This window comes from Pelobates fuscus, chromosome 5, assembly GCF_036172605.1.
Source record: "Pelobates fuscus isolate aPelFus1 chromosome 5, aPelFus1.pri, whole genome shotgun sequence".
Taxonomy (NCBI): Eukaryota; Metazoa; Chordata; class Amphibia; order Anura; family Pelobatidae; genus Pelobates; species Pelobates fuscus.
The window spans coordinates 369764160-369792155 of NC_086321.1; the positions used below are offsets into that span (position 1 = coordinate 369764160).

Here is a 27996-nt window from a genome sequence, read left to right on the forward strand (position 1 = left end):
CTGTGTCCTCGCCGCACGCAGCCCCCCGCTCTCCAGTCCGACCTGCGCCTCGCTCTCCCGGCCCGTGACGTCACTGCCCACCTCTCGGCCGCCATGACCGGGTTCAGGGAGGAATTCACGCTGTGCGCGCTGCTCGCCGGGACCGGAGCCGGGAGACCCCGGGGACCCCGGAGCGTGGGACAGGGGGGAGAGCCGGACACCGTGCTGCTCACCGACACCGGGAGGACCGTCACCCTCTACCAGGTAACACATGGCGGGACCCACGTGGGATCAGAGCCGGCCGGTATGGGGGTAGGTGGGCAGAGCCGACCGGTATGGGGGGGTAGGTGACCGGTATGGGGGGGTAGGTGACCGGTATGGGGGGGTAGGTGACCGGTATGGGGGGGTAGGTGACCGGTATGGGGGGGTAGGTGACCGGTATGGGGGGGTAGGTGACCGGTATGGGGGGTAGGTGACCGGTATGGGGGGTAGGTGACCGGTATGGGGGGTAGGTGGGCAGAGCCGGCCGGTATGGAGGTAGGTGGGCAGAGCCGGCCGGTATGGAGGTAGGTGGGCAGAGCCGGCCGGTATGGGGGTAGGTGGGCAGAGCCGGCCGGTATGGGGGTAGGTGGGCAGAGCCGGCCGGTATGGGGGTAGGTGGGCAGAGCCGGCCGGTATGGGGGTAGGTGGGCAGAGCCGGCCGGTATGGGGGTAGGTGGGCAGAGCCGGCCGGTATGGGGGTAGGTGGGCAGAGCCGGCCGGTATGGGGGTAGGTGGGCAGAGCCGGCCGGTATGGGGGTAGGTGGGCAGAGCCGGCCGGTATGGGGGTAGGTGGGCAGAGCCGGCCGGTATGGGGGTAGGTGGGCAGAGCCGGCCGGTATGGGGGTAGGTGGGCAGAGCCGGCCGGTATGGGGGTAGGTGGGCAGGGCCGGCCGGTATGGGGGTAGGTGGGCAGAGCCGGCCGGTATGGGGGTAGGTGGGCAGAGCCGGCCGGTATGGGGGTAGGTGGGCAGAGCCGGCCGGTATGGGGGTAGGTGGGCAGAGCCGGCCGGTATGGGGGTAGGTGGGCAGAGCCGGCCGGTATGGGGGTAGGTGGGCAGAGCCGGCCGGTATGGGGGTAGGTGGGCAGAGCCGGCCGGTATGGGGGTAGGTGGGCAGAGCCGGCCGGTATGGGGGTAGGTGGGCAGAGCCGGCCGGTATGGGGGTAGGTGGGCAGAGCCGGCCGGTATGGGGGTAGGTGACCGGTATGGGGGTATGTGGGCAGAGCCGACCGGTATGGGGGTAGGTGACCGGTATGGGGGTAGGTGGGCAGCGCCGGCCGGTATGGGGGTAGGTGGGCAGCGCAGGTCGGTATGGGGGTAGGTGGGCAGTATGGGGGTAGGTGGGCAGTATGGGGGTAGGTGGGCAGCGCTGGCCGGTATGGGGGTAGGTGGGCAGCGCTGGCCGGTATGGGGGTAGGTGGGCAGAGCCGGTAAGGGGGCTGTACTGGCCGGTATGGGGGAAAATGTATCTGTTCCACGAATGCTCTCCCTTTTTATTTTTATTTATTTTTCAATAGTTTGAAAAACAAAACCAAAAAAAACGTTTAAATCAAATGCCTTATAATCCACATCCGGCCAAATCGATCTTCTGGGATTTACCTGTGGGGTCTTATTCATTGAATGAGACTCCTCCGGCAAATCCTGGTTCATCCAATATTTTGCTTACTCTAACTTTAAATAACAGTTGTTCTTAATATTTTAGGTATCTGATCAAAAACCCCTGGGCAGCTGGACTGTAAAACAAGGACAGATCATCACATCACCTGCTGTCTTTAATTATGGGACTGAAGAATATATTGTAGTTCATGATGATAAGGTAACGGTTTAATCTTTAACTTTGTTTGTAGTGTTTGTTTTTGTGTCATGGCAGCATACGATGAATGTGACATGTTGCTCATGGTGTGTCTTTCCACAGTTTCTCATTCTGCCGTTTTTATGTAACTGTATTCTTTCTGCCAATTGGCCGATACAAAGTACAGAGGATATTCACAATGGTTTCCTATATGAACATTCATACTAAACACCTTTTTAAAGTTTAAAGGGGAACTACTATTAACAATTTAATTTATGCAGCTGTGAAATTATTAAATGACCAAAGCCATTTGGTTAGAAAACTATTGAGGGATTTTCCTGCTGGTTTATTCTTGGATAACTGCATCTTGGTTCACAGTGAATATTAAACCTTCAACAAAAATGTATTTTGTAATTAAAAGCACATGAAACTTTATATGCAATACGAAAAAGATGCCCTGGACATAAAGCAGGCTTACAAGCTAAACAGAACTTTTACCCCAGGACAAATTTGCTTTCAATCTAGGAGCCAGCTAAAAAAGTTAGGAGACAGTTTTTTCCCCCCAACAACAAAAATGTCGCCAGAACTACTACAGCTTAATGTACTGGTCTGGTGTCTGTAGATTGTCCCTGCGGGCTTTTCAAAGTAAACTCTGCCTTTTTTCATTGCTGCCTAGTAACACCTCTAGTTGCCGTCACTCAAACAGCCACTAAAGTGTCACAATGTGCAGCACCTTCATTCAGTGTCTCCACGCTCTGCATGAAGTTGCTAAATGCTCCCCATTGAGATGCATTGATTTATTGCATCTCTACAAGGAGATGCTGATTGGTAATTGATAATCTCAGCTATGGGGAGGCTGGCCAGCTGCAGCGAGACCGGCATAGCGTTGGAAAAAAAGAATACGATTTCCATTCGATCAGAGGGGGCTGGGGACCTAAGCGCGCGCACACACACACACACGCAACGCTGACAGACAAACACACTCTCACACAGTCCCAAAGTATTTTGATACACTCAAATGGATACACACACAAATTCAAAGATACACACATAACCGATATATACATCTTTTTAGCCACCCTCCTGTTTTCAACCTTTTGGGCTCAGGAGGGTGGCTTCCTGGGGTCCAGTGGGACTGGGTAGCAGCAAATGACAATTGGTTAGTGGGTCTGGCTGCGGCTGATGGGAGCTGCTGCTGCTGCCACTGTTCAAGACTCCCTATTTTCCTGTCTTCTCAGCCCCATGAAGATATCTGTGCGCCAGGAGGAAGTGAAATGTAATTACTTTCTCCCGGGGTGCAGGCCGCACACAGGTATGGGCGGGAAGCCAGCTTTGCAGAATAGGGGAGGGCTGGAGGTCGACTCTGAGGAAAGCGGCCGGGCTGTCTATGTGTAACGCGAGCGGGCTGTCAAGCTCTGATCAATGTGGGTGGGCTCGGAGGAATGCGGGCTGGGTGGCGGGCAGGCGGCAAGCTGGCCGTGTTCATATGCTGCCTTTCCAGCTTGCAATTCCCCTGCGGGAGGAGGGAGGGCACGGGCCGACCAATCCCAAGTGCCAGGGCAAAATTCTTAGTCGACCTGGCGCCTGTGATTTGTCGATCCCTGTTTTACCCAACCAGCATGTAGGACACCCAGCTTTACAAATTATTGTAATTGCTTTTTATTGTACCAAAATTCCAATACATTAGCTGATGAAGCAGTTTTGTTGTATAGATCGTGCCCCCTTAGTCTAACTGCTCAATAAGGAGTAAATTCACTTTGTTTATGCAGCCCTTGTCACACCTCCCTGCATGTGACTTACACAGCCTTCCTAAACACTTCCTGTTTAAAGAGATCTAATGTTTACACTTTCTTTATTGCAAATTCTGTTCAAGCAGTGAGACGTCAGATATAGTCTCCCATAGTGTCCCTTTAAGTCCTACTTATTTAAACTATTATTTTGTCAGGGTTTTATTAATTGATGTTTATAACAGGAAGCTGTGAAGGAGCTTGTATGGGCAGATGGGAGTTTGTGTAGTGCATGTGTGTACTCTGTTCATGTTTTTAGATGGGCAACTGACAAAGCATGATTTCCGTCCGTGACCTCTGTTCCCGATGGATGGCCTTATAGCTGTGGTGTTATATAAATTTTTAAAGCTGCAATTATGTTTTGTTATAGAGCTGTGTGGTCTATCATCACAACATACGGTAGACTTCTATAAATTAGATATTTTTCAATTGCAGATTACAGAGAAAACTGTCATTGGCCGTATACCTCATTTATTTTTTGGGGATTAAGGTTTTATTGAAGAAATATGAAGGTTTGTGTAATATCATTCACACAATATAACAAAGCACAGCAAAGAGATATAGATGGTCCTGAAGTGTCTAAAATAACAGGAACGGAAAATAGTTTTAATGAAAGGAAATGCTCCGTATGCTGATTACTCACAATGTCAACAACTTCATATTAATTCTTGTGGGTCAGAAAGTGTACATTGTGTTTAATGCAGAGTTTGACACAGCCTGGGCTCCATTGAGTTATTGCTTCTAAAGATGCGAATTCCTTTTACCAGCTTTGTGAGATTTTTCCTGTTAAATCAATTTATTACTTGTTTTCTTTTTCTATTCTGTTTCTAACATTGCATTCCCTCGCAGAAAGGAGAATGGCCTCTATATGAAATTATGTTACTTTTTTTTTTTTTTCCCCCTCAGGTTATCAGGATATGGAAAGATAGCGATGCAAACTTGGACAAAGCATTCAAAGCAACCGTAAGTGCTTTAAAAAAAAAAAAAATATTTAGCAGTTTTTAAGGGACACACCAGGCACCCATATGTGTTTAATGCAATGCTTACATTTGCTTTCAGTTGGCTATGTTCCAGAAGTTCATTATATGCTGCCCCTAACCCCAACATTGGTGCTAGGAGTGCCCTGATAACTCCCCAGAGTTGCTAATGGTTTGATGTCTTACCTACTGGGCACTGCTCCCTGCCACTTCCATTCCGGAATTGAGCGCTTCCGCTGGGCCAGCTCATTGGCCGAGAGCATCGGCTAAGCTCTGCACTACCAGGCTTAGTTGAGAGTTTAGGCAAGGAGAGACACCTGGCAGAACCTAGTTAAGTGGTCAAACCATTAACAAATGGTTTGACTACTTGCGTGGGGGGGGGCCACTACAGTGCTCTGTAGTTGTGCTTGGCTTTTATTTATTTTGTTTGTACAGTACAATTTGAAAATGGGGAGGAATTAATTTGGCAGGCTCACCACCTTCTGGTCTGAATCAAGAGCCAGGAATGTATTTTTAACTTATAGATTCCATAGCACTAGCCACAAAGTGTGAATAAAACACTAGCCCATGTTTAATTTCTTACTTGTATTTTAAAGGGACTCTCCAACCTTTAACCACTACAACTTGTATAGAGGTTACTGCGTTCGTCTATGGGTTCAGTCAGTCAGATTTCTGTCAACCCTATTTTAAGCCGTATGAAAAAAAAATACTAAGAATTTTCAGGAACCAAAGTATTCCCCATCTGCTGGGTATAATCTCCTTATTACCAGTCCAGTATATGTTTAGTCCGTAAGCAAGGATCAGCCATATCAAATCACTGGTCATTTGTTCAAAACGGCAAACCCCATCAAATGGCTTAGTGTGTTAGGCGGTACTAAAATGTTCAGAATTCTTCTGTTCAGAGATTTGGACAAAAAACAGGCTTCATTGTGAAATCTCCATGTGAGGAGGTAAACACTACAAACAATAAAAATCAGTGAGTCTGGTCCTGGGTATGTCTCTTTTTATTTTGTTTTATATATTCTGAAGCCATTTCCAAAACTCAAACATATTAACAGTTTTTGATTTCAAGAGCTGACAATCTACAAATGTTATTGTTGGTTTAACTGTTCTTTTGAAAACAGACATTTTATTACTAGATTGTAAAGTGCTCTCTCTTTTCTTGATTGTCAGCTCTCTGCCGATGTGTACCGGATTCATAGTCTCCCTGATCATGAACCACTTGTGCTGTTTCGGGGGGGATCAGTACGGTTTTTGGATATGGTGCTTGCTGATCCACAACAAGACGTTGAAACCATTCTGGTGGATGGAGAAAAAATCTTGTAAGTTTGTTTACTAAAAGTATTTTGTTGGTTTGTAATTCAGACTATTGAAAAAGATTCAATAGTGAATTCTTCTTCAAAAAAAATATGAATGTGGATATGGTTGATAAATGCTAATATTGTGTTTTTTTTTTTTTGTTTTTTTAAGGTGGTCTGATATGTATGTTGAAGGTGGACAGTCTGTGTTGGTATATATTACAGAGATAGTAAGTATCAGATTTCTGCACAATTTCTATAGTGAGCTCTCTACTGTGATATCGGGACACCTGTGTAACATGCACTTAATTTAGGCTTAATTGGGAGAAAAAAAAGTCTTGTTGCCACACCAAGGCTATATAAATATACAAATAAAAAAACTAAAAGCACACCAAATCCTGCCAAATAGTAGACTTTATTAAATATGAACAGTTAATACATTATATAAATAACAAAGTGCATAACATATCAGGTCTAATTACCAAAGGTAAACAACATTTAAATAGCAAACATTAATCCCAAAAAGTGAAAAATTCACTCCATGATTACATTTTTAATGATTTATATTTTTCATCTTTTCTGCCATGCTTAGTCTAATTCTAGTAATTCTGCTGCTCAACCCAGCTTGCCTGTGACACACAGTGATCTCAGAAGTTGAGTAGATAACCGTATAATCTGACCCAACATGACTGTATCTAGATCTAGATAAAAGTGACATTTTGTGAACAAAAATAAATGATTACGTTTTTAATAATACCAGTAATAACCGTAAAAAAAAAAACAAGAGGAGGAAACGGTTAATCGTTAACAAATGATTCTAATGAGCTAACTCCCTGCACACACAACACAATGCTTGTGGCTCATAATGCTATACATCACTATCACATGCAATTAATTCCAGGAGGAAAATTTACTTGAATCTAACGTTTAACCTGGCTATTTCACACGAGACATGTATTGATTATTATTTATCCAAACATTGAAGATTTGCTCATGTTAACCAAAAGCGCAAGTGGCATTGATCAAGAATACAATTGTTGGCGTTAATTGTAAAATGACCGTCCCGAATTTGTTTACCTAAAACTGGATGTTAATTTATTTCTAATTGTTTTCCAGCTCGGCGAGCATTGTGTATATATCTGGTCATCCAGTCCTGGTATTTCTCAGAAATATAAAGTTAACCCATACATTGACGGGTCCCGCACCTTGGGATTTTCTGGGTCTCTAAAAAATAAAATGTTCCATTTAATCATTCTATGTAAGTAAAATTATATGTAATCTAACTCGCAATTCTATATATGTGTGATTTAATATATAGGATGTTTTTAATTCAGTCTGTGAGCTTGTCATGATCGTATATTTGCTTTAAGGGTTGGTCTGTCTTTACAGTTCTGATCCAGAATGTTAACTGTAGCTCAGATAAACCGTTATCGCTACTATGAATTCTAGAACAAGCAGTAAGAAGTGGGATATCCCTCCAAGTAGCTCAGCACATTTAAAGACATTGCTATAATAAACGTGCTAATCTTTTAACGTCAGAGTTCTCCAAACTCTGACCCACCAGATGTTGCTGAACTACAACTCCCATGATTCTCTGGCTATCTATTTCATTTAAAGAATCATGGGATTTGTAGTTCAGCAGCATCTGGAGGGCCGGCGTTTGTAGAACCCTGCTTTAGATGTTACAACCTTCAGAAGTATCTTTAATTCAGTTCCCTGCTCTTGTTCTAGACTCAAACGGACATGTATGTCACAGCTTTGCCAGTCTTGTTCAGTCTAAGGTAGAGAATGCCCTTACTGTCTCACCATTACTCCAACTGGAAGAACCATCAGATACTGGCGTTGTAGCCGTTCTGGACGATTCCCATATTGCCACACTGACAGAACTTCCATCAATGCAAAAAGGTATTTTATTTTTATTTTTTTAAATCTTTGAATTAAATCTCTATTTATAATTTTGTATTGAGGGAGGGGCCTGGCTACCAGGGCACAGGCTGAGAGAGCTCCTCAGCGAAGTCTGTGATTGACGTCCATAAATTGTGCATTCCTGCACATTTTGAAACGTAAATATTTCATGATATCGAGGAGAACCAGGGACAATCTTGCCTGCTCCATCGAGTGATCGAGTCCTGGCGCTCTCTGCGGATCTCCAGCCTTGACGATGCATCGACTCTTGTCCGAGGGATTTTTGAAGCAACACTAAAATTAATTTTTAAAAATAAATGAATAACTATAGTGTTGCACACTCTTAATGCAATTTTTATATTTCCACCTGCCGAGGTACAAAGTGTGAGCTGCAGGTGAAATGGGTCTTATTTCCTAAAAATTCTGTTCTTTTTCCTTTCAGACATTCTGTGTATATGGAATACAAAGTTTCAGACCTTACAAGCAGTAAAAGAATTCCCTCAGAAGACCAGCATGCAGGTTAGAATGGCATAATGTTCACATTCCTACTTTATCGTCTGAGCTAGAACCTCCGCTTAGCAATAAGCAATAAATGTGCTTGGCCTTCATTCACATGATCTTTGTCATTCTGCTTTATCTTTCCTTAATCCCCTGCTCCCTCTCTGCTTGAACCCCTTATGGATAAAAGGCTAGTTGAGGCCTACTGATTGTCTAGACTACTTGCTAGTGATACAAAGCTCTGGCCTGATCTCACGTGTTAAGAGTGAATTCATCTTGTGTGAGTTTTATATGTCTGTAGCAGAGATAGCTTGTAGGGATAACTCTGTCACAGCAGAACTAAATCTTATGGTCTAAATTTGTTGAATTAGCAGAGATTGGTTATTACAGGGATCGTTTCATCAAAGGAACTTGCCCTGCTGTTCTGCCCTCTGTAGACTTTGTTGATTGCATTGACCTGTGTGCTGATGTTTTGAATAAAAACTGCTACAGATGATAACATTAGCGGCTGGGAGGGCCCTAGCTCACACCTTACAGAGTAGCTCTGTTGGGGTCCCAGCTTCAAAGAGGAATTTGTGTTTTACACTTTCTGACCTCCCATACAATCAAATTAACCCCTTTTTGAATTTGCCAATACCACCCCTACCAGGCAGCCTGTTCATCTATGCATTATACAAATCACATTGAATTGCAATATTCCATTGTGCAGAAATGACTTATGCACCCTTGCCGTGACAGCAACTATTTGATGTACAAATTAACTGCCAGGTTGAGAGGCACCACGAAGACCTTCACAAGGGTCTGGGAACCATGGCAGACCTCTATGGCTAGGGTTAGAGCGGAGATGGGGGGGGGAGAGTACTACTCTACCCTCACTGACAGTTAACCTGACACTTCCAACCGTGGCCTGGATTCCACCCTCGTTGATGTCTCCATACCTTTTCACCTTCAGACACTGACGAAGTGATCCCCTGTAGTCTTTCACAAACGAAGTTGCTTTCTCTGGCTCGTACTCCCAGGTAACGGAGTACTATCACCCTTTAGAAACGGAACCAGTGCACAATCCATCGTTAACAGATAACCGGACCATACTCTACTCCACCTATTCCCAGTGAAACCTTTAATTTGCCTTCTCTTTTTTTTTTTCTATATCTACTTTTTATTCTTCTTTCCCCTTCTCTTCTCTCCTAGCTTTCTCTGCTTTTCTTCTCTTGGAAGGGGACTACCCCAGACTGGAGATACATTTTTAGTAGACGGTATAATATTGTTGCTCATGACAACTGTTGACGCGATCTTGTATATATCCTACGTCTATTTTGCACTACATATCGTTCCATCACTGGAGTGTTGGATGGCCATATGTCACCATGTTATATGTAAACACCGGGGTACAGAAAGTTTATCTTTATCATACAGTGGTTCCAATACTAAATGTCATTTTATACTCTGTATATATTTTTGCATGGGACTAATCACTAGATGAGAACCACTGTTATTTCAACGTGAGTTTCTACTGCACTTAGTGATATGACAAGTTTCTCATGATGCAACATTATCGTGGTCATTTGCCATTTTTCTATTTATCGCCTTCTATTTAACTATAAATAAAGATTGGGGAAAACCAAAAAACAAAGGTTCTGCTGTCCGTATAACAAGCCGTGGTGTCTTGGATAAGAGGAGACCTTTCGTTGTCGGAAATAGGCCTAGAATTAGAGGTCTTCGTTTGGAAACCCGGGAAATGTAAAGGGGTGTCTGTAACGTGCTGATTTACTTTGTGACATTTACAAGCAATCTTATGAATCTGAGCGAATGTTGCAAGTGTTGTAACCAGAATGGCCATAAAATACAATCAATATACTTGTAAAGTAATCAGCGTTTGAGCGGAGACATAAAGAATCCTGCCGAGGGCTGCTTTTATAAAACACATCAATGCTATTCATAGCTTATAATTGGAAGCAGAACACAGCGGTAAATGTTGTCTGACGTGGGCCTCGATTATTTTTTATTTTTTTTTAACATTCATGGGTAAGATTGTCAGATTAATATTTTCAGAAACTTTTAAAAGGATTTAATATTTTGGAAAAAATATATATATTTAATTTTTGTATTTAAAAAAAAAAAATCATTTTTAGGAGTTTATTCAAAATGATGTAATAATTTTAAACGCTTATCAAGGAATATTAAGTCTGCTTCTTTCTTCCTGAAAAATGACGACATACAGTGTTATATTCAGTGTTCTAATTCTGCTCTCTTACAGCTCTGGTGCAATGACAATAAAATGTATGTGGTACATGGAAAATCCATTACAGTGATACCATATGGTTGTGACCCATCTTGCTTGGCGTCCTCTCTCGGCAAGTGGAGAAACATCCACACATCAGGTGCTCCTTTTTAATCGATTTATGTTTTTAAATAGAATGTTTGTCTTCTTATAACATATAAAAAAAATTTTTTTTTTTGATTTTACTTATTTCAAATGTTCTATATCTTTTATCTTGTTGTTCAGTTAGGGATTGTCCAGTATAATTTTGCAGATGTTCCCAGTTGAATGACATATTGGCAATTCACTGGTCTTCCCATAGAAGTTGTACTTTGTTAACTTTAATAAGCAATTTAAATCCGGGTTTCTGTGCTCCAGTGATTAAGCAATATAGAGTGGGAAAATTACTAAAAGCCCATGATTGAACAGAACGCTGCAAAAAAAAGAAAAATACCAAAGTAGGCAGGTAATCTGGATACATTGGCACCTATGGACGGGGAGGGGAGGGGGCAGAACAGACTACATACCAAAGCTGGACTCACTTTGCATTTCCCCTGGACAATTCCTCAACGGCAACTGGAGTTAAATCAGAGCTTGACAAAAATTCCCCTAGAAATTGGGAGTCCGGGTCAAAGGTTGTAGCCAAACCATTAAAAAAACATCAAATTGCAATTTATCGAAATCCATACGGCAAACTTTCAGACTAAAATAGCTAATTTGAAAAGCTTCTCCAGCTCGCCAAGTCCCAGCTTTCTCCACTTTTTTGGGATCAGTTTTGCCAGCTTGATTTTAAGGGACACTATAGTCACCAAAACAACTTTAGCTTTATGAAGCGGTTTTGGTGTTGCATGTGTGTAAGTGGGCTCTTGGAAAGACGTCTCAGACAGACATCACACACTTCCTAGCAGACCACGTGGACCTGTCAAGCTGACCGATTTGCATCACAAGGTCACAATCAGATTGAATTATTTGCTGCCCTTCCGGCTATCCTTTGTGTAATAATCCTGTATCTGTGCAGGGTTGCATGCGTTGGTTTAACACATTTGAAAAGTTGTGATGTTTTGAATAATTTGCCTGAATTGTTTTTTTTGTTTTGTTTTTTTAGCTCTTGAAACCGTATCATTTGTAAATTGGGACACGTTGGTAGACAATGCACCAGAAGCGAAGAAATCAAGCTCTGGTGGCAGAAAAAGTGTAAGTTGAGCCCCTCCTCTGTGACGAAATTGTGTTGTACAGTATGTTCTGGTACTGGATGAATAATTTATAACCAGGATTAAAACACCATTTTGTGATAAATCCGGGAGCTTATCTCATAAGGGATCCGGAGCATGCAAACAGGGCTGATTTGTGTGTGTGTGTGTGTGTGTGTATTTCTTCTTATCATGAGCACAATGTGTGCAGTATTGTAACAAAAGGGGTTTATCAGTGATGTGATGCTTTAATGTTTGGTGCCCGTTACCGGGAAGATGTGGAATTGGTAATCTAAGAAATAAGAATCTCTGGCAGAAATTTAAAATATATATATATTTATCTATTTGTTTGTATGTATGCTTTCTTTCAATCCAGTTACAGATCTGTATTTAAAGGAATCCTTGGTGTCTTTACTCTATAGAAGGGCCCCATGCAAGGTGCAGGAATTTGAGGGACCTGCAGTGTAGTGATTTATGCCATTAAAGGCTCCTTTCCACTATTTCCCCCCTCCCCCCGACATCCTTTATCACCAAGAATATATTACAGGGTACTGAGCTGGCATGGCTTACTGTGGCATAGTATTTCTTTATTGTATCATTAATCTGCAAGAAGCCCTCTGGGTTATGGTGCGATATAAGAATTGGTCAATATACAATTATTTCTGTTTACCTGCAGGCCAGGCAGAGGAAGACCAAGCCCACCGTAACACATGATGCAGATTTGGCCGTGTTGTTGAAAGACATCGAGGTAAGATCAGACAGTGAAGTTCTGTCTTTTGAAAGGTGTTTTTTTTTTTTTTTAACCCCTTAAACACCAAACTTCTGGAATAAAAGGGAATCGTGACCTGTCGCACGTCATGTGTCCTTAAGGGGTTAAGGGAGATTTTGTCATGTGGAGCTGAAGTGTTCCTTTTTTCTTTTTTGTGAGAATTTTTCCAGCCGTTTATCGGTCTTGGTTCCAAAGCTGAAACCTGGAATTATTAAAATAGCACCGGTATCACGTTGAATGATCAGACGTGAGCAACAATGGACCAACATCTAATCATTCTCCTCAATCTGGAATTCTCCACCTTACTCTGTAAAGGTAGCGAGACTAGAGTTCTTTTAAAAAATAAAAAAAGTTTTTTTTTTTGTTTTTTTTTTATTAGTGATGCTTGAAGTTATGGGCTTTTATTTGGCTTTTTGGGGGGCTGAAGAAAAGATGAAATAGAAGGAAGAAGATTTCTGATGGTGTGTGTGTATGTAGATGTAATCGGTAATTATAAATATCATAATTATAATATGGGGTCTTATTGACACCCATAGGATTTTTATTTATTTATTTTACTATTTTAAGGGGGCGGTTGGCCAGCCTCCTTGTAATTTAACACTGGTGGCGCCAAAGGTTTTTAACCATTTGACTGATAGCTGCCAGCGGGCAAGTCGTTCTTCAAATGATCAACTCGCTTGCAAAAAAAAACAGGTAAATGCTATTTTGCAAACGTGTGTCCTACCGGATTTATTAGGTTTGTCATCGGCCACCATACGGTCATTGATAAATCTGATTAATTTACTGTAGATTGGTTTGGAATACGAATACTAAAATCATTGATTTTTCATAATCCTCTGAACCAACGTTACAAAATTGGTCGGACCAACCAAATCCGGACCTCATTTAGCTTAAGTGAATCTGAGGATTGCCAGTGTGGTCAAAATTTGGTCGTTTTTTTGGACATTTTTTTTTAGTGAATAAACCCTGATAATCGAGAAACATTTTTGTTGCCTATACTGGCCATCTGTGGTTTACATAAATTGTGAACTAATGAATTCTGTTATGTTGTTGATATCCTAACAATCCGATTTGTGTGTTCTTCCCAGAATGCCCCTGAAAGCCAGATTGCCAGCGTGGTACAGCGTGCTTTGTGGGGTTATGAAGCCGTGGATTTTCATATTACAATTGGGAAAATCATGCAGGAACTGTTAAATCGATGTCGGTGCGACCCTAATTTCTACCCTCAAAGTCCTCTGGTGCAGCTCATTCAGACAAACCTACTGTCCTACAGGTAACCGTGACCTTTCTTTATCTAAAGTCATTTGTTAAGTTAATTTTGTACTTAAAGCTGTGGAAATCAGGCATAAGTTTAACTCGTCTCTGGTGAGCACCGCCTTGCCATCGCCAACCAAGTGGCAATGTTCCCACTAGGGGGGTGTTGCCAAATGTGAAAAGATCCCAGAAAACGACAGAGGTCCTATAACGGACCGTTTCGCTCACAAGAGGATAAAAACCGTTTAGGCGATAATCCCCTTCCAGATAGACAAGCAGCTACTGTAATCACCAATCTCCCGAACTGTAAACTGACTGAATTCACCAACTCCCGAACAAGAGGCACACGAACACTGGAAGCAGCCGAACAGAAAAACCATACGAAAGGGTTACACTCCTGGCAATCGGCATACAATCAAATTCCCCCCAAGAATGAGACGACACTTCAGCTTGAGGGTTAAAACAAAGACACACGTTTATTAACACAACTGGCTTATAAAGGATTCTCCCATGCAAGGGAGGGATTTACAGTACACCAATCACACATGCGTTACCTCCCACACATCTCCTCCCCTCAGCATGACACATAATCCCCTTAGCCATGTCCATTACTTCCCCACTTTCTGAGTGTACCCCAAATACCTGCTAGCCCTGATCTGGGTGAGTAACATACTCAAATCACCCAGATCGGACCAGGGGTTCGGGAGTTATGGAGGTTTCAAGATATGACCGACCGCACAGGCAGCGGTAGCCGCAAATAGTTCCATGAGGTTTGGCCCTGTAGTCGATCTCTGTTCCTGGGTATAAACGGCTGAAAGTACCGAATGAAATGGTTCTTGCCTGCGTTTATTGGAGTCCCCTTGTCCGTACGAGTCTTTCTACCGAACGGCGGCCCGTTCGGTAGTTTCGGCACGAACCTATGGAAGTCTGGAGGTCTCAGCGGTGTTTGCTTAGTCGAGTGTCCGATTTTAGTTCCAGACACTCGACGGCAAAACACCGCTGTTCAGGAGTTTCAAAATGGCCGCCACCACGTGTTCGTTTGACGAACAAAGGCCACCCAGCGTTTGTCAATTAAGCTGCGGTTAACCGCAGCTTCAGGGGGGTTAATTGACGGCACACTCCAGCTCCTGGGTGGTCGTGTATTCGGTAGTTTGTTCGGTAGATTCAATCTACGGAACACCCCGGCAGAAAGGCACGAATAAGCCTTTCTGCATGGAAAATAAAAGCTTTAACATGCAGGGCCATAGTCCAAAGGGAGCAGGTGAGCAACCCGGCTTCTCCAGTGCCCGGTGGCGAGGTTGGTTTTAATTTGCTTACAAGATTGGGACGCCTGATTCCTCTGCCTGTTCCTTCTTTTCTATTTTATTTATTTCTCTTTTCTTGAAAAAGTAGTGTATACATGGAATGTATTCCAGGATGGTTATCGAACCCATTAAATATCAAAATTCTATGTTTTACGTTCTCCTGGAACTCCAAAATACATTTAAATTGGTTGCCTTTTGTGATTGTGGATTTAGGATGAACCCTGTGTCTTTTCTCCCTCCCAGTTTGTGTCCAGATTTAGTAGCACTTTCCCTGGAGAAGCAAGACGTGCGTCTGTTACAGCTCTGTCTGCAGCATCTCCCTGACATTCCCGAATCGGTTATCTGCTCCTGTTTAAAGGCTTTCTTAAGGTGAGCGTGCTCTTTTAACATTCCCAGTCGCATAGTGTTACTGTTTGAGTACATCAAATTAATGTATGATATTTTGTTTTTGTAGTATCGGTGAAGACCACCTTCGCAATGCTCCGTTGAGCACAGAGTACATTTTAAATTATATTGAGGTGGCAGAAGAGGCAGAACAACCTTCTGTGCCTGATGCTGCCGTGATACAGAATGGGTTTAGCCCGGCAGCTCTGGAGGAGGACAGCTGTGACGTTCAGACGCCGGAGATCGTGTCACGGAGGAATGAGCCTCCAAAATCGCCTGTTAGCGTTAAACGAGCTGTGCTTCTGTATCCAAACCCAGAAAACCATCCCTGAATGTTCTCCTTAATGCATAAATATTTGTACACTGTATTTTTATAGAAGATGCCTGAAAGTCCTATATGTGAGCATTTCAGTTAGACATCTGTACAGTGGAAGGGCTCTGGGAATACAAATTACTGTAAATATCAAATTATTAGTGCTGCACACTGTGCTGAGATACACTTATTTTTTGTATGTACGAATGTCCACACGGGCACTGCTCACAAGTACACTCCTGCGTTCATTTAAACATCGATGTGTAGATGTGCAGTCCTTCATTCACCACAATGTCACTGCCCACACTTGCACATCTGTGTTCACTGAGCTGAATCTTCGCCGGGGAATTATAAGCTTTACAACAAAGTAGGCAAAAAGATAACTGACAAACGCGTTTTTCTAGATCGGTTACTTTGATCTAGAATTAGTCATTCCCCGATGACTTCACAATTTGGTGAATAGCACTGACTCTGACATTATGCCAAACACCGCCCTAACTCAACACACTCCTGCATCCATCCATCCACATGCTCTCATTGACTCTTCACATTGCAGACATGCCTAGTGGCATAGAATACAAATTTTTGATCGATGCTTTTTGTTATCTGCTTGACAATTTGATACATGAAGGTATAAATCCATGGGTCTATCACTATTTGAATAACGAGTAAATTAGTTTTTTTTTACAATGGTTAAACTGTTACTTTCCTGTGTTGCTTCATGTCCGGTCCTTGTTTGATCATTTTAACAGCCAATGTTTCCTTAATTTGTAAATCCAGAAATTCCATCCTTACTTATCCCTATAGCGAGACCTTTCTCCTGCCTCATCTGAAGTCTCTCTCTGCCAGTCAAGTTGTGGTATGTATTGTGCCTTCTTATACTCATGCCCGTCTGCTGGCCGCTATACTCTTCTAATAACAAAAAATGGACCTTTCATATTGCTTGGCCATGACTGTGACCTTGTTCTATCCTTTTCATTCTGCTAATTTCTGTTATGGCCTCTTACAGAGCGAACACCAATGGTATTTTGAAAATGCAACTATCTTGCTAAAGGATTCTGTACAGTATATGAAAGGAGGAAAAAATAATGCGTACATTGTGCTAGTAGACCTGTTAGCTAGCCTATAGATGTTTGCAAAGAAAAATGGGGAAAAATAACTTTTTCATGTGTTGCCTCCCAATCCATGCTTTATCACAGTTCCAAATTCAGTGAAGCAAGTTTACTCTCTGGTGTCTCACATTTAGACCACCAGAGACGACGAACATAGACGGCACCGTGTGCTACTTCATGTGCTGTGCACATTACTCTCAGGATTCTCTATGTGAATGCAAGACGTACTTCCTACCAAGGGTTCTCCTGCTCTCGGTCAAAGTTACATTGCAAGCACTCTGTGATTGTTCCATGCTAGGGGAATATATAAGCAGAATGTCCGATACCGACCTGGCACAGATTGCATTGGCATACAGCGTATTGGTATTGTAGTAGGGGGTCAGCCAGCTTGGACGTACAAGGCTGATTAAGGTAGACTGGAGTCCACTCTGGGAAAGTGGAGAGTTTAGATAGAATAGCTCCTAAAAGGGGCGGGGCCGGGCCGCCGATCTGAGTGGCAGCCATTCATGCCAACTCCGGCTCTGAGCCACCAAAAAACCCTTAAAATGCAGACCCGAGGCGCCACCAAAAGCCGGGGCACAACATGCCGCCAGATGGGGAAAAGCCCAGGAACACGGCGGTGTGTCATACGCCGCGCCGGCAGCATACTTGGAGCACGGCAGACACAAAAGGCCCATCCACCTGCGTGGTAAGCAGAGGCAGCGGAACGAGGTGACAGCGGGTGAGACAGGGATATCGGCCGGCCCATGAGTCCAACCTTCAGAGGCTGGAGAGGGAGGCCCACGCGGCACAATGCCCCTTCCTGCACAGACAAGATGGCTGACGCACATGCTGCAGGGGACCGCGCTGAGACACCTCGGCCCCCCCGGGTTGAAGGATCCTGCGGATGGACCCCACTGGGCAGCAAACTGGTAGGCGAGGAGCCGGCAATAACCCCTGGATTTGGTGGTGGATCCTGGCGAAATAGCCCCCAGCTCTGTGGGGCTGGGGGGAAGGGCGCGCACCAGCGCCATGCATGAGACCGGAGCAGGGCGAGGCGCAGCAAGGCTGGAGCTCCAATAAGGTTCCGCAGGAGCTGGGGAGGTGCAGGGTACAGTTGACCCACGGACTTTCGGGGGGGGGGGGGAAGACCGCTGGACTGCCACTGTCCTTGAGTGCCCACAGTGCAGTGGAGCCTCTCGCTGACAGACAGGAGCATGCCTTGGGGGGGGAACAGAGGGGGGTTTGCCACGATGGGGGCGCCGGGAGGACTCGGCTGTGGACTACCTGACCATCATCTATACCCTAAACCTATGAAGCAGTTATGCCTATACCACCCAGGAAAACGACAAAGCCAAGCCGGACAGTCTCCACACACCGGGCGCTAAAATGCCATCTCCAGTGAAGTGACTCACCTTTTTTATCCTCAGAGGATTTGGATAAAGATACGCCTTATTATTCTCTTGCGTGACATGCTACTACAAAGCCACATCCAGTGGAGAGACTCACCAGTTATCGTACCACAGAACTAGATCAGGATACACTCTATTGATCTAGCAATTGGACACTACACCAATCATCAGCTGCTTAAACAAGGGACCCCCTTTTTTAAATTATTATTATTTATATATATATATATATTTTTTTTACTGTCTATTGTATTTTGAATATTTCATTTTAATTGTTTCATACTACTCAGACAGGAAGACAAAAGTTTCTGCCAAGTTAAATTATACTTGTAGCATACTCTGCACATTGCAAGCACTCTGTGATTGTTCCATGCTAGGGGAATATATAAGCAGAATGTCCGATACCGACCTGGCACAGATTGCATTGGCATACAGCGTATTGGTATTGTAGTAGGGGGTCAGCCAGCTTGGACGTACAAGGCTGATTAAGGTAGACTGGAGTCCACTCTGGGAAAGTGGAGAGTTTAGATAGAATAGCTCCTAAAAGGGGCGGGGCCGGGCCGCCGATCTGAGTGGCAGCCATTCATGCCAACTCCGGCTCTGAGCCACCAAAAAACCCTTAAAATGCAGACCCGAGGCGCCACCAAAAGCCGGGGCACAACATGCCGCCAGATGGGGAAAAGCCCAGGAACACGGCGGTGTGTCATACGCCGCGCCGGCAGCATACTTGGAGCACGGCAGACACAAAAGGCCCATCCACCTGCGTGGTAAGCAGAGGCAGCGGAACGAGGTGACAGCGGGTGAGACAGGGATATCGGCCGGCCCATGAGTCCAACCTTCAGAGGCTGGAGAGGGAGGCCCACGCGGCACAATGCCCCTTCCTGCACAGACAAGATGGCTGACGCACATGCTGCAGGGGACCGCGCTGAGACACCTCGGCCCCCCCGGGTTGAAGGATCCTGCGGATGGACCCCACTGGGCAGCAAACTGGTAGGCGAGGAGCCGGCAATAACCCCTGGATTTGGTGGTGGATCCTGGCGAAATAGCCCCCAGCTCTGTGGGGCTGGGGGGAAGGGCGCGCACCAGCGCCATGCATGAGACCGGAGCAGGGCGAGGCGCAGCAAGGCTGGAGCTCCAATAAGGTTCCGCAGGAGCTGGGGAGGTGCAGGGTACAGTTGACCCACGGACTTTCGGGGGGGGGGGGGGAAGACCGCTGGACTGCCACTGTCCTTGAGTGCCCACAGTGCAGTGGAGCCTCTCGCTGACAGACAGGAGCATGCCTTGGGGGGGGAACAGAGGGGGGTTTGCCACGATGGGGGCGCCGGGAGGACTCGGCTGTGGACTACCTGACCATCATCTATACCCTAAACCTATGAAGCAGTTATGCCTATACCACCCAGGAAAACGACAAAGCCAAGCCGGACAGTCTCCACACACCGGGCGCTAAAATGCCATCTCCAGTGAAGTGACTCACCTTTTTTATCCTCAGAGGATTTGGATAAAGATACGCCTTATTATTCTCTTGCGTGACATGCTACTACAAAGCCACATCCAGTGGAGAGACTCACCAGTTATCGTACCACAGAACTAGATCAGGATACACTCTATTGATCTAGCAATTGGACACTACACCAATCATCAGCTGCTTAAACAAGGGACCCCCTTTTTTAAATTATTATTATTTATATATATATATATATTTTTTTTACTGTCTATTGTATTTTGAATATTTCATTTTAATTGTTTCATACTACTCAGACAGGAAGACAAAAGTTTCTGCCAAGTTAAATTATACTTGTAGCATACTCTGCATATGTGGATGCTCTTTTATGCTGATGTATTTAAAGATTGACCGCCTAGACCTGTACTTAAGGACCAGGGGCCTTAACCAGCAAAGGGAAAAAAGAAAAGAAAAGGGGAAAAATAGCTTTAATTTAGCAGTTCAGTCAGAAACGCACTGTTTCATTGTTATTTAGTTAAGTAATGTATGCTTCGTCCAAAAAATGACCATGCTATTTACACTACAGAGCCCCCTAGGGCAAACGCGTAATGCTGTATATTACTGTTGACTTGATAGCCAGACACATGTAATATGATGTATGTTAGCATGCTTACATTTTACCTTAGAAATGACGATACCCACTGAGTTATACTTAATAGCACATGCAGACCCCAACAGACACAACAAGAAGCCGAAAACTTCTAACACACGCAAAACACGCTGAGACCTGCTGAGCGCAACAACTACACGACAAGGTCCAAACACATATTATATATTAATGCACAGCAGCCTTAAAACAAAAATACTACTTATGATAAAAGTTGGAAATGTTTTTTGTATTTTTTGTTAATGCTTAATGTCTACATCTATATAGCAAGCTGATTAATTTGCCTCTGCACAGGCGACAATTTGCATCTACTAACCAGCAAACACACAGCACTCGCACACACCAATTAACACAAAACACTTTCTTAACGCTCTATATGCCTTTGATGGATTTAATTTTGCAAAGTCTATGTACACCTAATATACAACATTGCTCAATAACTTCGACTAATATTTCAATTTTTCCGCTATAACGTTTATATGTTTTGATATACACGCCTCTGCCTAGGCGTCCACCTGCTTCTGTTTACGTGTTCCGATATACACGCCTTTGCATAGGCGATTATCTGCTTCAACAATACTAAGTTTGACATCCGCATCTACAGTGTGATGACAATAAAAAATGTTTTTAAAAAAAAAAAAAGAATAGCTCCTAAAATATCTATATCCTGTAGTAATGGGTTCACTTTAAAGACATGACCAATAAATTGAGTTTCCATTTGATTTAATGGAAAAAAAAATCTCTATATATATATATATATATATATATATATATATATATATATATATATATATATATATATATATATATTTATTTTTTGTACTTTTATTTTTTTACACCATTCTATATTTGCTAGAGAATCATTTCTGTACTAGATCCAATAGGAACCAGGTGAACATTGCACAGACGGCATTATATGCTGCTGGTAGCGTGCATAGATAATGTATTTATATATACATGTCCTGATTTTATGTTTCTTTTTCTTAGCTTTTCCTTCGATATTTGCATTATCTCTATGTGAAATGCGGTAGTGACCTCACTATAAACCTCCCGGAGAAACAAATGCCTTCAACCAACCAGGTAATTGGGATTTATTGTCCTTTCTCTTGTTTCATTGTCCATATTGTGTTCTACTAAACGGCTTTCTTGGCCATATTGGTGGGTTACTCTCCCCACGGGATGTCGTTTCTGCCTAGATCAACTAGGACCATCTTGATGGTCCAGTCCTGAACAAGATTATGGGTTAAACGTCCTGTGATTGATCCTGTCCTGACGTGGGTTCTAGGTTACACATCTATTGAAGGACCCAGACTGGGTGTTGGATACACTTCTACTTTTGGTGTGCTACTGGCCAGATGATTGCGTTACACTCCTATTTAATGGCTCCAGTCTTGGTGAGGGTGATGGAGTACACTGCCAGTTATAGCATTCATCCTTGACAGGGCAGTGGGTTACATGAGCACTGGCAAGCCCCACCGGCTAATCCCTAAACTGGAATGGACCAGTGAATTGCAAATTCTGAGACAAAATAGCAGAGTTAGAGAATTTTTCTTTTCAGTTATTTTGACCTAGGAAGTGCGATTTCTCTGGCCAGTTGCCAGTTTAGTAAATGACCGTAGCTCTCCTAGCTCCGTGTTCTTCTCTCTGAATGTAATCCAACTCCTATTTTGTTTCTTTTTCTCTTCAGATTATGGATTGGATGAGTGTTGTGTTGGATGCCCATTTCACAGTTGTGGTTATGTTACCAGAAGCTAAGAAAATGCTTCAGAAGCTTCATAAATTTGTCAGAACACAGGTAGGTGTTTCAATCACTGATCTGGAGATCTAGGTCATCTGTCACCTCAAACACCACCATCAACTGCAAGCCCAGAACCTACAGACAATCTGCTTCCTGTAGATAGGCCATGGACTATCTGAGCAATGTTTATCTGTAAATGAGGAAGTTAGGTTTACCTTTTTAACACCCTGAGAATATTTTTTTTTATGTTTCCAGTACTGCAAGATATCCCAAGTTTAGCTATATGCAGGACATCTGGCCTTAACGTCCTACACTTGGTTATTGTGTCTTAACTTAGCTTCATCTTTAAAATTTGGTCACATATATATTTTTATATTTTTTTGTAGAGATTTTCACAATTCAGTGTAGAGAATGGGGTAATGTCTATAGTGTTTTAGAATTTTTATAATGTGTTTTGTTACCCTCTAGATGAAGTTGTACTCAGAACTGAACAAGGTTGAAGGATGTTTATCAGAGCTGCACAGAATGAAACACCAAGTCAAAGACTGTGACCGATATTCAATAGAAGTTCTGGAACTGTATTAAGCAAACAGAAATTGGAACATTTATTTTACTTTTCCAAGAAAAGAAAAAATTTCATTTTTTTATTTTTCATTGTGTATTTTAACACCTACTCTTTTCTAAATGATGGATTTCAAACTGCAACCTCACTATGCGTTTAATGTTGAGTGCCATCAGTGGACAGCCCTGGTTCGTTCCCGCACTGTCAAATCCTGTATTTTATTTAAAAAAAAAAAAAAAAGAGAGAGACAAATGTATTTGAATTTTCAGCGATAAACTGTTCAATCTGAACTTTGTTTGGTAAAATAGTCTCCTCTCCTGGCTCTGTGTTCTGTGTGGATAAAAAGTGACGAACGTTATAACATGTAAAATGCGATTGCTAGCCAGTTTTGGTTAATCGAGTTAGCGTTTCTCTGTCCATCGGGGAGCAGTGCTATGGTTCTTTCTAAACATGTTTTTTTATATTTATAAGGAAATTGCGTTTTGGGTCTTTTTATTTATTTTTTATTCTTTATTTTCGTTGTGCATATGATACAGTAATGGCATGATGTGACACATGTGCATCAATGAAACACGTAACAATAAGCAATAGGTGTCATGGTTAGGTTGCACATTTTTTAAATACATAAAAAAATTATAACCCTAGGTGACCCTGATGAGAGAGACATTAATTACTTTAATGTAAAGGAGATTGTGAGGCGTCTGCCTAGGGAGATCTTAGTGGCATATGTGTGGTTAGAGGCAGGATGTAGAGGCAAGATTGCTAACTTGTAGGTAGTACAGTACAAGATGGTGTCTTGAGGTGATTGGGTTGTATGCTTGTGTCGACAGATTGACTAGGAGTTTGCCTTGCAAGGTTCTCGCCTTTGTTAGAAGGCGTGGTAGTTAGGATCTATTGGGGGCTTGCTCGTGAGGGGTGGTCATCCCTGACCGGGGGGGGGTGTTCGTGTTAGCTTAGATTGGCATGGGTTGCGAGACTGGTATGGGTCTGCGTGTCATGCTATTCAGGGGGGTCGCCATTGGTAGACGTCTCCCCGTAGTTGCGGAGTGCAATTTGGTGCTCTAGAACAATACATGAGGAAGAGGTGTAAAAGAACAATGTGAACATGTACAAATCATAAACTTAAACAAACAGCTTGGGTTGTGGCTTGTCGTGGTCTGCCCCCTCAGTCGGGGGCCGCGGGGTGTCCGGTTCCATTTCTAGGCACAAACGGCACCACTTGGGTTGGGTCCCAGGTCTGGGTAGGCGTCTGGGCATGGGTAGTGGGTGTTGAGTCCATGAGGCCCAGAGCGGAGAGGAGTGCAGGAGCCTCAGTTTCGGAGGAAAGTTTGTGCGTTGTCCCGTTGTGGGTGACGATTAGCGATCTTGGTGCCCCCCATCTATATGTCACTCCTGCGGAGCGCAGTTGCCCTGTAAGTTGGCTCAGCGATTTGCGCCACTGAAGTGTGGCTCTGGTTAGGTCCTGGTAAAAGGATAAGTTAGAGTCCTCGAACATGAGTGGGGTCTGACCCCTCAGGGCAGCCATGATTTGGGCCTTCTCCTGTGGTAAGGAGCAGCGCAGGATTACATCCCCATCCAGGGGTGTTGTTGGTGATGCCCTTGTAGAGAGGCGGTATAACCCTGCCAGGGTGATCTTTTTGGCTACCAACGGAGGCAGTACGGAAGCCAAGAGCCTCCTGATGTAGTGCGGCATTTCTTCAACAGTTGCGTTTTGGGTCTTTGCATGCCCATGATCTCAACTATTGCAGGGATATCTGAGAAAATGCATATATAGCTTGCCAGGATGAGTGTTAATTTGCGTTTATCATGGCACGTTTTTATTTAATTTTTTTCATTGGTTTACTTGTGGAAATCACAATATGTACACAGTGTCCCACAGCTCAAAGCACCATATTTCTAGAAGTGATAGTGCCTTATTCACCCTAGTGAATGTATTGAGTACTTACTGGAATGTAATTTGTCAGGGGGGGATAAGAAGTAAATAGAACAAATTTAACTCTGCAGGGAGCATCTGCAGAGAAAAGCCGTATAAGGATATGCACCGGCAAAGCACAGTGCTGGTTAAATGACATGTTTGTTCTGCTCTGGTTGTGCCAGGATAGTCGGGCATACAATGTAAATTAAAACTGAGTATTTTGAAAATAAAGCTGTCCCGCCTCCTTGCTGATTTCAGCCAATCATAAATTATGATATCAGTAAGAAGGCGGGGTGGGGCTGGCGCCGGCAGACCCACATGGCACTGAAAATAAGGTAAGTGTTATTACCTATTAAGGGGGGCAAGCAACCCAAATTGTGGTTTTAACATTATAGGGTCTGGAATACATATTTGAGTTCCAAACCCTATAGTGTTCCTTTAAAGGAATCTTTCAGGCACCATAACAGCTTAATCGGAATGAAGTTAAGGTGTCAGGAGCTCTCCGGCGCTGGTTTACCTTCACTAATTAAACTATTAATAAGTTTAACACACCACAATCTTCTGTCCGATGCCCTTCAGCTTTGCCCCTCCACATCAATTTGAGTCAGAAACATACATATTTTTTTGTGATCCTTATTGTGAATGGAGAATTACTGATAGGCTGAGAGTGTTGCCAATTGGCTGAAAATTTGTGGTTAAACTGACCACTTTCTGAAGATAAGCTGGCACCATACCTTCATAGTTGGGAAGTTGTCGTGGTTCACATGTTCCTTTAAATGTTTATTAATGGTTAGTCTCTTTAGTTTGCAATATGTACAAATGAGCAATACAGTGGATATGCACAATTGCTACTACATACCTACCTAGTTTAAACAATGTGGTAATCTGGAAATCCCTTTCTTTTCCACCAGTATAGCATTGGGTAATAGAACTTCTCTGGTGTGCATGAGTGGCAGCTGGCTGGGATCGATGTCAATTTACCCTAGAGTTACATCATACACTCTCCGGGTACCAATAAATGTGTTGTAGAATTCTGCACCATGAGCCTGCCTCCTTGGCCACGCCCCTTCATCCCACAAAGACTTCCTCATCAAATGTATGTACACAGCCTCAGGACCAACAGCACAGCCTCAGGACCAATTCACAATTGGTTGCAGACAGAAAACCTATAGACAGGTGGTGATATCCTTACTATGTGCCTCCCTGGGTGTTCTCTCCTCCTAGCAGGTCGTTCATTGTTCAGATCATTCAGTACTCTGGCTGAGCTGTGTATATACTTTTTTGATAAGAAAATCTTTTTCTTCGGCGGGTTGCATGACTAAAATGGCAGGTTTACGTCCCAGCGTACTCCAAAACATTTATTTGTGCATGGTGTGTCCCTTTAAGAGTTGAATCACAAGGCAACGCAGTGCTATTTTCTAATACACTCCACAATTAAGTTGGCATAGATCTAAAACCATACAATGAATAGCCATTTAAAGGAAACACAAATCAGGACTCAAAATGACAAGGCTTAAACATTGCCCTCCTCTGCAAGCCTGGACAATTGGTGGCACACTTACGGGGAGTGAATTTCTGCTTTGTCAAGACTGAATTTTTACTTGCCAAGGACTAGTGATTATTTTAAGCCCTGCAATAAACAATGTAACCAGTACAGCTGTCAGTGTGTTTGTCATGGTATTGTCCTGTTGTTCTTTATCAAATTGCTTTGTGTGTGAAACTTGAATTGTAGTGAGCTAAAGTTCAGATAGAATAAATATAAGCTTAAATAGCCAAACTGACTAGCAGCTCAGTTGCAGTCCCCCACCCCAATCGGCTATTGTTTTATACATTTTTCCATGTTGATCATGACCAGTGTGCTTAAAGTAGTTGGTTTCAACCAATTCTGTGTGTTTACTCCAGTACAGATGTTAAAGGGAAACTATAATGCCAGGAAAACAATCTATAGCTTCCACCCCTGCCCAGGGACGTATTCACCGCGAGGCAAACAAGGCATTTGCCTTGGCCGGCATTTTCCAGGGGGCGGCAGAAAAAGCCGCCCCCAAATGCCCAGGGAAAATGTCATGTTAGCATTACGGCTAACAGTCCAGACAGGCGGACAGCTAGGTAAAAATCCGTGCGGGCGAGGGAGCACTTCCCCCTGAGCTCTCTGCTCAGCTCCCTCGCACCCACAGAGTGATGCTGGGAGCCGGAAGATGACGTCCGACAGCCCAGCAGCCACTGGACCCCACGGAGAGGAAGAACCCCCCCCCCCCCCAGCATTCCCAAAGGTAAGGAGGCTGGGGGGGAGGTTGCGTGTCTGTTAGTGAATTTGTGTGTATTTAGAAGGAGGGGGCGGTGAGTTTTGTCCTGCCTAGGGCAGCACAAAACCAGGATACACCATTGCCCCTGCCCCCTTGGTGAGAGTGGGCCTGTAAATAAAAGAGGGCCCACCAAGGAGAATGTAATTATAACAGGGTGTAGGTGGGTGGGGACAATCAGCTGAACGGCAGAGGTGAGTAGGGGCTGGGAGTTTAAGTAGGGGACTTACTCCTCCCACAAATTCAGGCCTTTTAACTTGTGCTCGGAATTTAAATACGTAATGGATAGTAACTGTGAGCAAAGTTGGTTGTGGTGTGCCAAAACCAACGTACGAGTGGGCCTGTAAATAAAAGAGGGCAAAAGATAAATTCGAGAAATACACACTTTATTGCATTTTTTACAAAACCAAGTTGCTGAAAGCTTGGCGAAGCTCTTTCTCCGGCTGTGGAATATATGCAGTATATATGAAGGATTTCCACCGCCCCAGTCTCTTGATGATATGGACCGGTGTGTTAGTGCTAGAGGCTGCAGAGGCGGCTCCTATACGGAAGGAGTGCCCGGAGAATGCAGACGGGTTGTGTCCGAGCTTAGATAACAGAGTTCTGATATGTACCATCAATTTTGCGGTTGTTAACGGGTGCCCTTGTAGTGTTAAGAGCGGAGAGTCCGGTAGGTGACCGTGCAGAGTTGACCGTAGGTGGTCTAGTACTTTTACCGGACACCAGGCATTATCAGTAGGGAAGAGAGGAATTATAGTAGGGTGTAGTGACCGGTTGGTTTTAGTTGTAGGGATCGAAAGTAGGTAGTGATCCTCTATTTTAGTGAGGTGTGATATTTTAAGACTTAGCTTAATATCTCCTTGACAAATCACGGTGAACTCTCTAGGTCTGAGAAAACCGTAGAAAGCGAGATATATAGCAGATTTGATAACCGTATTTGTGCCAATGTCGAATGGGGCTGTGTCAAGGAGATTGCTAAGTGACCTGAAGATAGGCCCATCTATAGGTAATCTAGTGGTAGTGAGTGGAAGTGAAACCTTTGATATACCGTATATACTCGAGTATAAGCCGAGTTTTTCAGCACATTTTTTGTGCTGAAAAACCCCAACTCGGCTTATACTC

The 27996-nt window shown here is 43.6% G+C and overlaps 1 protein-coding gene across 1 annotated transcript; it reads left to right on the top strand.

Moving 5' to 3' along the window:
- Positions 1–63: 63 nt before the first annotated feature.
- Positions 64–22966, top strand: NOL11 (nucleolar protein 11). Its single transcript, XM_063456141.1, has 18 exons — positions 64–243; positions 1723–1836; positions 4506–4562; positions 5750–5898; positions 6047–6104; positions 6991–7132; positions 7606–7779; positions 8222–8298; positions 10535–10658; positions 11643–11731; positions 12404–12475; positions 13585–13769; positions 15298–15423; positions 15509–15742; positions 16532–16610; positions 21347–21439; positions 22047–22154; positions 22566–22966. Exons 1-18 carry the CDS (start codon positions 94–96, stop codon positions 22680–22682), a joined length of 2148 nt encoding a protein of 715 aa, XP_063312211.1. The 5' UTR covers positions 64–93; the 3' UTR covers positions 22683–22966.
- Positions 22967–27996: the final 5030 nt, after the last annotated feature.